The sequence below is a fragment of the Oryzias latipes genome, chromosome 11 (genome assembly GCF_002234675.1).
Source record: "Oryzias latipes chromosome 11, ASM223467v1".
NCBI classification, from domain to species: Eukaryota; Metazoa; Chordata; class Actinopteri; order Beloniformes; family Adrianichthyidae; genus Oryzias; species Oryzias latipes.
Genome location: NC_019869.2, coordinates 23,027,571 through 23,038,970, shown reverse-complemented (window position 1 = coordinate 23,038,970; position 11,400 = coordinate 23,027,571). Strand labels below are relative to the sequence as shown.

Here is an 11,400-nt window from a genome sequence, read left to right as displayed (position 1 = left end):
ATTTGAAGTTATTTCTTTCATTAACTTTGATCTTCTTTCCCCAGATAACTTCATGGATCCTACAAGTAATTTAAACCCAAACTTGTACGTGAAACTACAGTTTAGCAGAATGTCATATTTGTGTTGTGTCCATTTAGCTCGTGGTTGTTAGGGAGGCCACCATTCTTGGTTTCAAACGGAACAGTATGTTACTCTACAGAACAAGGGGGCGCCATAAGCTTCATCCAGTGTGGGTCCTTGGGCAAGACCCTTTGCACTAACTATGTAGCCATTAACGGCCCCAAGTCTGGGCCCCCCTGTGCCGGTCCCTAGCCAGGATAAGTTTGAGTTTACAATTTCTGTGCCCCCCCCCCCCCAACAATGAACAGAACTGTTTATCCATTTATCAGTCGATTTATTGAGCAAAATTGCACCTCATGCTGTTTGTCGAAAGAATGCCTGAGCACCCTTCTTTGCCAATTTTTTTTCCAATAAAATTTGACATTTCCATTGTCCAACCAACTCCAGTACTTTGTCCAACAGGATCTAGATTCCAAAACCAACTTTTAGTCCATTTGCTTAACAACTGACTCTCAGCAGTTTGGCTATTCTGTTTTCCAAAGGAGTTCTCTCTTTTTAGTGTCACTGCTAATCAGAATTTGAAAGAAACACTTCAGAACTTGGATGATCCAACCATCGCGTCAAATCATCTCTACAGAACAATCAAGAGGAAAACCAAATTATGAACTTAAGGCAGTTTTGTTCATTCATGTAAGAAATGTTATTATTTTCAAAAGTAGAACAATGAGAGCTGTACTAACATCTAATGTTTGTTGTAATCTGAGGATCAAAACCGCCTATTTAAAAAAAGAGATTAATTACATTTGTGCATGTGTGCTCACCTGCAGCCTTGCTTCATGGTGAGTCATGGTCTCCCCTCCCAGCTTCATGTTTCATTTGTTACTAAAATAGTTCCTTGTGCTTAGAGAGAGAAGGCAGAGAAGAAGCTTCTCGTTCTTTTGAACATGACTTATTGATGGAGAGCAGCTACATCATTGATGGAGTGAGGCATGCCCTGAATGCGGTATTTGCATCTCTTGAAAAGCAGCATCTGAAGAAAAATCATGACAATTACATACCAATAAAAAAAAATAGTTTTGGGATACTTGTGTTGGAAACCTATTTTCCTTTCAGACCAATGACAATTCCGTATTACACTTGAATTTTTGTGAAAGCGTCTTCTTTTGTCGGTTTACATCACTGTAAATCAATTTGTGGGCTACGGTTCATTTTGAAGTAATTTATTCTCCATTTTTTATTTAAATTTTAAGGTAAAGTCACTATTTTATGAGGTGCAACAACAGATTGGATGGTGTTCTGAGGTTCATGAAAACTTCCTGTTTCCACCTCTAAACCTTTAAGACCCACTGCAATGAAAATTGTGTTTTTGGTGTTTTTAACATGTTCTTGTGGCATTTTTCTGATTATGGTGGACAAATGTAATAACAATTAAGCTTAAAACTGCATTTCTGAGTATTTCTTGTCTGACTTAATGTCAGAGAGGGACATTAAGTCAACCCCTTGATGCCTATTGATGCAAACATGATTCAATTCACTTTGGCTCCAATATTAAATCTAAAAAACACAAGTGTTTTTTTTCATGACTGGAACTAAATTTAGATGTCAAAGGGTTAATAATTATGACCAAACTATTTAATTTTCTTTTTTTTATTACTAATGTTGCCCTGGAGATGATGAAGACTTCAACTGTAACAAAGAAAGAAAATTCAGACTTTAAGGTTCAAACAAACTTTTCCAAGTTAACAGGTTGTCTTTAAATTAAATTTGAAAATGAGGCTCACAATACAAATCCACACATACACCGTTTCTTATCTTTGCTCTTATTCTTGTAAACTCATGCCTCTTTTATCAAACTTGAGACCAAAAAAAAAGTTTCCCATATAATCGCTAGTTGCTGATAAGGTACATTGGGGAAAAAAGAAACACAGTCAAGTTGTTGTTTTTTTCAAATATAGAACATTTTATTCAAATTTCAGTAAATGATGACATTTTTAACAAAAGGCTTTATTATCAACAGGACCTTAAATAGCAACACTTAACAAGCTTTCATCCAGCAACAATGAAAACCTCTTGAATTGTTTTTTTTTCTTACATTTTTTTCATGTGTCATTTATTTTTCACATTTCCCTTGTAAGAAAGAGTTCAAGTATAAAAGTTACCAACAGTGTCAAACTGCCCGTCTGGTGAATGTGAAGCAAAATAAGCACAGCTACTGAATCCTCGATGACGAGTACACATTCTATTAGAATAAAGCAGCTTTTCTTTGCTTGTATTTGTCAAACCTTTTACTACTTTCCTGTCATCCAATAAAAACACAGAAGAGACAGAATACAGTAGGCATTCAGATGGGCCAGCACTTAAATAATGGTTCTCTCATACAAAAGACATTAAGGTAATATTTAATGTATTGTTCTAAAGAATAAGAAATAGAAATACAGTGCACATAATGTTATTTGAAATAGCTTCTCTATCAACATTTTGGTTGAGTGTGTTAATAATAATAATAATAATAATAATAAAACTAATCAATAACTTATATATGCCTTGAGATGAGTAGATAATGATATTATTAATACAGTACTGCCACTAAGTCTCTACTCTTAGAGTTTCAACATAGTCAACCCTTGAAAATAAATACCTTAAATAGTACATTTCTTATTTTTTTTGGTTTGTGTTTTTTGTAATCCTTTCCATTAGTAGTAAAAATGAAAGGCACATAAACCATACACAACATGACAAAGCCCTTCCTCTTCACCCCACCTGCTGTTCTTGACAGACGTGGGGCAGGCCAGATGTTGGGGTGGCTTTGGTAAAGGTTTTTGTGAGGGGACACCTGACAGCAGACCGCGGCAGAAATGCTGACGGGGACAGAGCTGAATGACTGGAGGCTAGTGGCGGGGGTCACTCTGTGGCCGGCGAAGGGGCGTAAAGTTGGTTCCCAAAGGGCTTGGCTGGGGATTAAAATGTGACAGCTCAACAAATGAGCACAAGTGATGCGTTCTTTCCAGAGCCATCCGTCTATGTGGAGCGACTCCGTCCACCCCCCACCCCCCACCCCGCCAACCAGTAGCTGCTCTTTCTCTCTTTTTTTTGTTGTTCTTTCTCTCCATCAGAGATGCTCGACTGTGCTGCCTTTGTTTCTGACTGCCACATGTGCAGCTCTAGATGCATACATGTGACTGAAAAACAAAACTAAACAAAAAAAACAAAGAAAAGACAGATTTTGTGTTTTTCATTGTCTAAAGCCAGCCTTTCTTTAGCTTTTGCTTTGTGCAACAAGTCCCCCACGTAAGTCCAAGAGTAATGTCATCATGACCCTTTTCTTTCTTTTTTTCTGCCTCATAGTGATTTGTTTGCTTTGCATAGATCAAGGTTTATCTTTAAAACAAAAAGGGACATTCAGCATCAGGAAGATAGAAAGGTAGTTCTTCAAATGTGTCTGTCCTCCTGCCCTGTCCTCCACATCCTGACAGAGATCACACATTAGTAGCTAACACTTTGGAAACGGTTCCATTTCCCTGATTATCTGAAAATATCAACTAAAAAAAGCACTTTGAATACAAGAATAACAAACAAAGCCCTCAATGCGTAGTATAACAATAATAATAAATATAAATGTTATGAGGGCATTAAATAACCTAAACATGTGAGGAACATGACAAGTGGAAAAGGAGCATTTTCCTAAACATTTTACTAAAAGACAGCAATAGGACTTAAAGGTTTAAATGTAAACCAACCTCTGGGATTAGTTACTGCATTTTGTTCTCTAGCAATAAGTACAACAATGATAATCATGATAATATTCATCATAAAAACAACAATAATGGTAAATCATTTGTACCATCTGCAACTTTTTTGGATTTTCTGCATTTTTTTTCCTTTTTTTTTTTTTTTGGTTGAAGCACAGCAAGTTGGAGAGTTACTGTTAAAAGTTTCCAGCTTACTATCATCATCACTACCATCATCATCAACTTTGTATCCCTAAAAGCTAATCCAATTTTTTTTTTCCTTATTGCCTTGTTTTACACAGCTTTGGTGTAGAGTAGGCCTCTTCTCTCTCCTTGTTCTGCAGCAGTGGTGATGGGTGCTATTGCATCCGATCGGCTTGCAACTGCTGAGCCTGGTACTGGCCGAAAGCTGCCGCTGCAGCAGCAGCGGCTGAGCCTGGGGCAGGAGCAGCTAAAGGCTGGGGGACAGCATAACCATAACCGGTGGTGGCAACATAACCCGTGGCAGCAGGGGAGGCAGCGTATGGATATTGCTCGTAGGCCGCGGCTGCTGCAGCATTGGCCGCTGCAGTGTACTGTGCATAGGCAGCTCCAGTGTAGTCGATATAAGGGGAAGAAGCGGTGGCTGGTGTGGCAGCAGCAGGTTGCACATGAGGGATCACCACACTTGGCTGGACAAAGGCCTGGGGGTACATGTAGTGGGCTGGGATGCTGTTGGAAAAACACACAGGTATTCAAAAAACAGCAACAAACAAATGTTAGAGAAACAGCCTCCCCAAAAATCATCCCACAACCCAACTCCACCACACAGAGACCCCATCCCCTCCTACCACCCAGATCAATTCAGACACCAAAGAAATGTCTGCTAATAGGAATTCGAACAAACATAGGGTTGCCACAACAGAAAACAAGGAACAGTAGAGTAAATGATAATTGTAACATATCTCTGAAGTACAACGAAAAACTACTTCTTCAATATTTTTTCCATCATCATGATGTTCAGCAAGTGAAGCCGATTTTGTGTCTGTTTTGAATCATACGTACAAACTTACTTTTGACTTGAATCGTCCTTTTATAAATTAGCTCAGTTAAAGGCACTGAACTGGGGGTGAGAGGGTGGATTTTACAGTGCCAGGCAATGGTTGGGGGTGCAAACAGAGGAGATCAGCCCAGGGAAGCATTGTGAAAATGCCATTGCCACTTTGACAACTGGACAATTTTTTTTTTTTAAATGGACACTGCTGGCCATTCCCCCTTCTGTGATGGGACAAAGAGAAAGGGAGGCTGTCGGGGGTAGCTGGGACTAGGCTCTGCACCATGAGCGACGTTTCGATTAAATAAACAGATCTGAACAATGAGCGCATTCTGCCCTCCATTACATAGCCTTATCCTGCCTCACGAGCTGCATAAGGCCTGGAATATAACGACTAACTTTGACATTTGTGGAGAAAAAGAGAGTCAAATGGGAAGTTATACAGTAAAGATGCAACAACAGAGATGTTTAGTTTGAGTGAAAATAATGAAGGAGTCAAGAAGAAAGTTTGAAAGTCAGGATCTATCGTGGCAACCCTAATGTGAGCACTTCACCAGTCCAAATTACATCTCACCCAAAACAGTTAACAGAATAATAAAATAAAATTAAAAAGTTAAATTAAAAGAGCAAAGCATCTGAGAGGAGCAAATAAATAAATAAAAAGGTTAACTCAGCTTCAATGATTACAAATTCAGCAAGGTCACTGCACAATCACTCAACATAAAAGACAAAGGAACATATAAGGAGGTGCAAATGGTCTTTAAGGGCAGTGTTTAGTGCTGGTATGGGAAAAAAATACAAAAACGTTTTTTAAAAATTATGCACTGGATTGATTTTTTCGGTAAAATAGGTCAAAAGACATAAAAATGTCTGTGATTAAAAAATGCTCTATCACGATATAAAAGCTGCAGTATTGAAGCTCAGCAGGTTAGGGCAAAGATTTCACTTAATGCTATCTCTAAAACTGCACTACTGACATTTTACTCATTTAAATCAGAGAGTTAAGAGAGAAAACTCTCCTCAAAACTAAGTGTTCAGTTTACAAAAGTGATTAATCGTTGATATTAAAAATAATAATGCTGACTACTATCAATATCCTTTTTTATGTCTGACTTAGAATAACTGTCCCATAAGTGATCAACACGACTGTTTTGGTCAGAAAACAACTATCATATTTTTTTTACATTTAAAATCGTTTGTAGGAGCTGAGTGTTTTATAATCTTTCAGCAGTTTTTTTGTGGTATCTCGGACGACAAAAAAATCTATTTGTGAACATTTGTGAACACAGGTCAGTGTTGACTACAAATGATTTTGTGAAGTTTAAAATTAAGGTTGTACAGCAGTATTTCATTATCGTGAATTCTTTTATATTGAAATAGCTTATTTCTTATGACTTTTAACAATTTTTAAGACTATTTTGGACAAAATTCCTTCCCAACAATCATGCTTGTGCTCATACACAGATTAGGTGGAGTTTCGGGGACCAAAGCGGTGACAAATCATTAACAGCTGCCTAAAAAACTACAGAATCTTCTTCACCAGAGGAGGTTATTTGCATGCCTGTCTGTTTCTGGATGAAAACAAGAAATGTTCTATTTGATCTGGTGTCAGGAAGACTTATCTTTGAGGGCTGATGTTTGCTGATGAATGCATTTGTTTATGCGTCATAAAAGTGTGACGCCTAATGGTTTGTTTCCACAGACGCACTTTCTAACACATAAATCATCTGTGCAGCTACAGTGTAAATATCAAGACTTCAAAGTCAAGAGTCCGACACCAACAGCTTACTGGATCCAGTAAGTTCGTACAGTAACATCACTGTTTGGAAATTTATTAACAACAGATAGAGCAACACTAAACTGTAACCAAGTGCATTGTGTATGGTAGTAAACACTGTTTTAAAATGAATGTGATCAAAGAGTCCAAGAAGCAACGCTGACAGCAGTGATGGAAACACTTGGCGTGCTCCTATAGATTCAAAGTGTGAGTATGTTTAAATAAAAGTCATAGCAATCCTTTCAAATGAACTCAATATCTCCTTTCAGTTTTGCTCCAGATCAGTTTTGAAACCATCCAATCATGAAGTGGATCTGAAGTCAGAAAGAGAATCACTACTATCAACGTATTCGATTTTTTTCTATCTTCTTGATTTAAAACTTTACCACGATAAGTTAAAATTAGTTCAACAGAGAAGTGCAGATTTTTTCTCAAAAAAAGGAATGAAGAAATTAAGCATTATATTTGACATCTCAACTGCTATAAAGACATAGCTAGTCTGACCTTTGAGGTATGACACTGATATGTTTAGTAAAAAATTAGTGAAATGTGTTATATTTAAAATTTAGTGTCAGGTACTATTGTCGGAAGATGTATATCCCTATGATTCAGCATAAATGTAAAAAAAAAAGTGTTATACTTTTACACTAAATTGCAATTCTTTTCAATATTTATTTGTTCTTGTTTCTTTTTGTTCCTAAAAAAAACAATTAGTGAGTCAAAAAAAATCCCCGGAGAAACAGAGATATAATGTTTTAACCATTGATTTGACATAATTAGGTTAGAAATCAAAATATTTATATTAAGACACCCAACTTCTTTTGGGTATTTTTTATAATTATGGAGAAATAAAGGTAATTTGTAAAATAGGATGTTTTTAGTGATTTATTTGATCCTAATGTACAAATAAGTAAACATGTGTCATTCACTTCTATGTTTGTTCCATTAGCCTACATCTGCCTTAAAATATAATTGGTAACATGTACACGGTAAGTTAGGAAAAAAAACAGTGAATGCAGAGGTTTTGTTGCAACAAACCAGCCTTCCCATATGGCTACATCATTTTTTTCCCACCCTAAATGAAAAGTGGTTATATGAACATAGCAATAGATTTGTTTCAACTTCCACATGGCCCCTTTAATTGCCACCCTTTGACAGCTCCAACACCCTCTATGGACCCCTACAAACTAACGGTGACGACCACACAACTCTGAGCTTCATGCGACTGCAGTGTCAGCATTTGGGGCTTTGTGTGGCACAATGGGTGAGCCTGTTTTCCTTAACACCACAAGCCCATGTGACGAAAGTGTACTGTGAAAGAATAAGTGAGAGACAGAGCCATCCAGACATTTATTTGCATCCAATGGAGGGCTAAAAGGGGCTTCCATGCGGTTGGATGAAGCTTCAATTAAACAGAAGTGAATCCCCCTGTGTATTGTAACGCAATCAGACATCCGCAAAAGGTCTGTATATATCACCTTGGTGTGTATTTCTGCTGTACTAATTGGAGGAAAGTAAAAAAGCTGCAACAAGTTCACACAAAACATATATAATAGGTTTTGTTATTATGGGGGATGTGTTTGTGAGCTGGTAGAAAAGAAACACACAGGAAATTCAACAATCAAACAAGACGCCAATGAAAAACACGGAGAAAAAAAGCACATCCGTTAAAAAAAAAACACAAGCTAAAAGCACTAACCAACACAAAACAAACAAAAATATAAATTTCTACGGCTTTTTTTTTTTAATCAGCAAAGTTTACACTACCACAAAAAAAGAGAAAGGGCACCCCAAAAAATCAGACAATCTACCTTTTTCTTTTTTTCTCTTTCTGCACTAGAGAAAGCACACTGTTTAGCTAACAAAACCACTTCATAACTGCACACAAAATATGCTTCAAAATGAAGTGAAAAAGTCAAAATGAAACCCACGTACATGCATTTGTAATCACCGTTTTCAGAGCTTGTGCATGTGTGTTTGAATTTACAGGAAAATCCCTTATTACGCTCGCAGAACTATTCCTCAAACCAGTTAGTTTAAGTGAGAGCGAGCCTGTCGAACCGGAGAAAGAACATTGAGTCAGACTGCAGGTTTCCACTGTATATCATCCACAGCATACACGCAGATGTACGGATGCAAACAAACACACCTAAAGGGCTTTTATCTGTATGTTTTTGGGGTCAATGCTAAAAACACTTTTCTTAGTTAAGTAGCATAACAAAACAACTAATTATCAGTTTAAAGACATTTTAAAGTGTGAAATAGTTTAAAAACTGTGAAGATCAGCACTGCTTACCCATAAGGCCTCTGGATGAAAGCAGGATGAATTTGCGGCACACCAAAAGTAAAACCTGAAAGAAAGAAAAAACCCTTAAACCACAAATTCAGATGGATGTGGAGTTTTTCAATACATGTATAGTCTAACCTGGCTGCATCACACGAGGCTTTGCTCCAAGATAGGCCAGGTTGACATTGGCTTTCCTGCCATCAATGATTGGGTTGGGGTCCTTACAGGCCCGGTCTGCAGCTGAGCGGTCTGCCATTGTAACCTGTAGGATAACAGATGTTGGATGGAAACTGAGGTTTAATGTTTCCTAAACGGGTGGCCGACAAATATTCTAAAGCGACATGCATGTTGGAAAAGCATTTTTAACACAATAAGAGCCCCTGTGTGTGTGGGGGGGGGGGCGGGGGGGGGCAAGCAAGCACTTGGCAGCACACAGTTATTTAACACCCCAACGTGGAAGTGACAAAACCTGAAAGACAGCCAGAATGATGTGACTTCTTGTTGCCTCCATTGCAGCCTTGCTCAGAGCTTAACAGTCGTGCAGTTTTCTTTTACTGTGGGAAATTCTGAATAAATATTAAGAAATATAGGAAAAGATGCTCATATGGTAAGTGGAGAGTTTTATATACTCAGATTGTTAGAAAAATTAACATAAAAATGTCAATTTAATGGTTTTACACTTGTTTCTGAATCGGATTACTTAATCAGGAAAAGCCTGTTCCTAAAAGACAAGTTTATATTCGTCAAAGCTTTTTGTGAGTGTGTCAGAGAAGATTTTGGACAAGTTTGAGCAGAACTTTGTTTTTTAGTGTTACAGCAGCCTCAAATGAAGAAATCGTATTGTTTTCTAGAACGTGTCTGCCCTAAAAAGACGTGATGTTGAGGCTTCTCTCTGCTCACCCCAGCTGTCAGAGCGCAAGGGACCGAAGAAATGCGCGTCATGACGCATCAGTGCGCAACAAGTTCTGAGATTGCAACGGAAACCAGGGCCAAATATAAGCAGCGCCTGTTTATCAAAACCCAAACACCTCGTGACCTGATTCAGTTTCATATTTGAAGCTGACAACATACTTTAAACACAGAAATGATTTCTACACACGCGCAACTGCTCCTACTGTTCCACCGCAAAATAAAAATGGCAAAACAAGTGTGTCAGTAAGAATACTTACAAATCCATAGCCTCTCGACTTGCCGGTCTGTCTGTCGGTGATGACCACTGCTTCTTCAATCTCACCAAATACCTCAAAATATTTCCTGAGACTCGAATCCGTGGTGTGATAGGGAAGACCCCCGACAAAAATCTTCGTGTAGGTCGTGTCCTTTTGTGTAGTGTGCATCGTAAGTGCAATAAATATAATCAATAAAAAAAAGTAATAGTATAGTGCAAAAAAGGAAAAAAATCTGTTTTCGACAGATCTTTTGGCGCAGGAGAAGAGATCAGCAGAAACGTTTGAAAACCCGACAGTGATGAAGCCCAGAGGTAGATGTATCTAGTTAGGAGAGGATCAACATGGAGCGGATTGTCCCAAAGATACCACCAGGTGCCTCCTGCTTTCCTTGCTCAACTCTGCTGTCTAACTAAAATTGTTTGGGACCCATTCCTAAAAGCGTCGCTTTAACTCCACCCAGATCAAATCTGCTGCCCGCCCACCGGCGCGCTCCAACAGCTGCAGGGGAACCTGCGCAACGTGGGGCTCTGGATTTGTTTCATGATTAAAGTTCCTAGTCTGTTCATCCTGAAATTGGAGGTAAACTACTTTTAAAAGAATTTCAAAAAAATTTCAGTAAAGTTTTAGGGCAGCCTGTATGCATTTGATAATTCCCATGAGTTTTTGTAGCCATGTGACACACACAGGATGCTCTGACCTCTATAAAGTTCAAATAATCAAATTGTTTTTCAATAAAAAAAATGAATGGAAAGGACAAGGCATATGTGAACTAATTCAAGAGTGTCTAAGCATTAATGATTCAAACAGATTAGCAAAGATCTTCTGTGTGGCACAGTCTGGATCTCTGAATCTCCCTTTGAATTGCCAGGATGAGTAATTCACCTTGGGTAATGTGAGAGGGAGTGCTACTGTTAATCATTTATGGCTCCTGGGAGCACTGCGCTGCTGGCCTGCATGCACCTGTCCTATAATACAGAGGTTGTGGGGCAATGTGTCATTAACAAAAAAAGTGCCTGTAAATCAATTGCTTTGGTCCATTTATGACAGAAACTTATGCCAGATGTTTTCATTTTTAGAAAACTGGTGTATAAATATATTAACAAAACAAATATCTAGGTCAGAAAATACTTTTTCTTCTTTCTTGGATTCTTAAACAGTATTATCCAGGCTACGTTCAGAGAAATGCAACCTGATGATGTTTCTATGTTCACTTACTATTTTATTAATGCAGCCACACGTCCTTTAATGTCCAAGCGGAGTAGTGAAAAAAATCGGGTCTATATTGGGTTTCTTTTGCTCAACAATGGGGGCCTGGTCAGGTTGCCTATAATCTTTTTGTCCCTGTT

General features: G+C 38.1%; 1 protein-coding gene across 2 annotated transcripts; it reads right to left on the bottom strand.

Annotated features, from left to right (window-relative positions):
* Positions 1-1,999: 1,999 nt before the first annotated feature.
* rbm24 (RNA binding motif protein 24) lies at positions 2,000-10,479 on the bottom strand. Of its 2 annotated transcripts, XM_020707335.2 has the most exons (5): positions 10,055-10,165; positions 9,355-9,439; positions 9,024-9,147; positions 8,895-8,949; positions 2,000-4,499 (listed from the first exon to the last, which is right to left on the bottom strand). In XM_020707335.2, exons 2-5 carry the CDS (start codon positions 9,394-9,396, stop codon positions 4,148-4,150), a joined length of 573 nt encoding a protein of 190 aa, XP_020562994.1. In that variant the 5' UTR covers positions 9,397-9,439; positions 10,055-10,165; the 3' UTR covers positions 2,000-4,147. The 2 variants fall into 2 exon arrangements, with proteins under 2 accessions (XP_020562994.1, XP_004074265.1); XM_004074217.4 differs by lacking the exon at positions 9,355-9,439 and having other exon boundaries at positions 10,055-10,479.
* Between the last annotated feature and the right edge of the window lie 921 nt (positions 10,480-11,400).

Coding starts and splice junctions, on each gene's coding strand:
- rbm24 (XM_004074217.4), bottom strand. CDS start 10,222: ATGCACACTACACAAAAGGACACGACCTACACGAAGATTTTTGTCGGG. Junction 9,148..10,054: donor AGTCGAGAGGCTATGGATTT/GTAAGTATTCTT, acceptor GTTATCCTACAG/GTTACAATGGCAGACCGCTC. Junction 4,500..8,894: donor TTCATCCAGAGGCCTTATGG/GTAAGCAGTGCT, acceptor TTTTTCCAACAG/CATCCCAGCCCACTACATGT.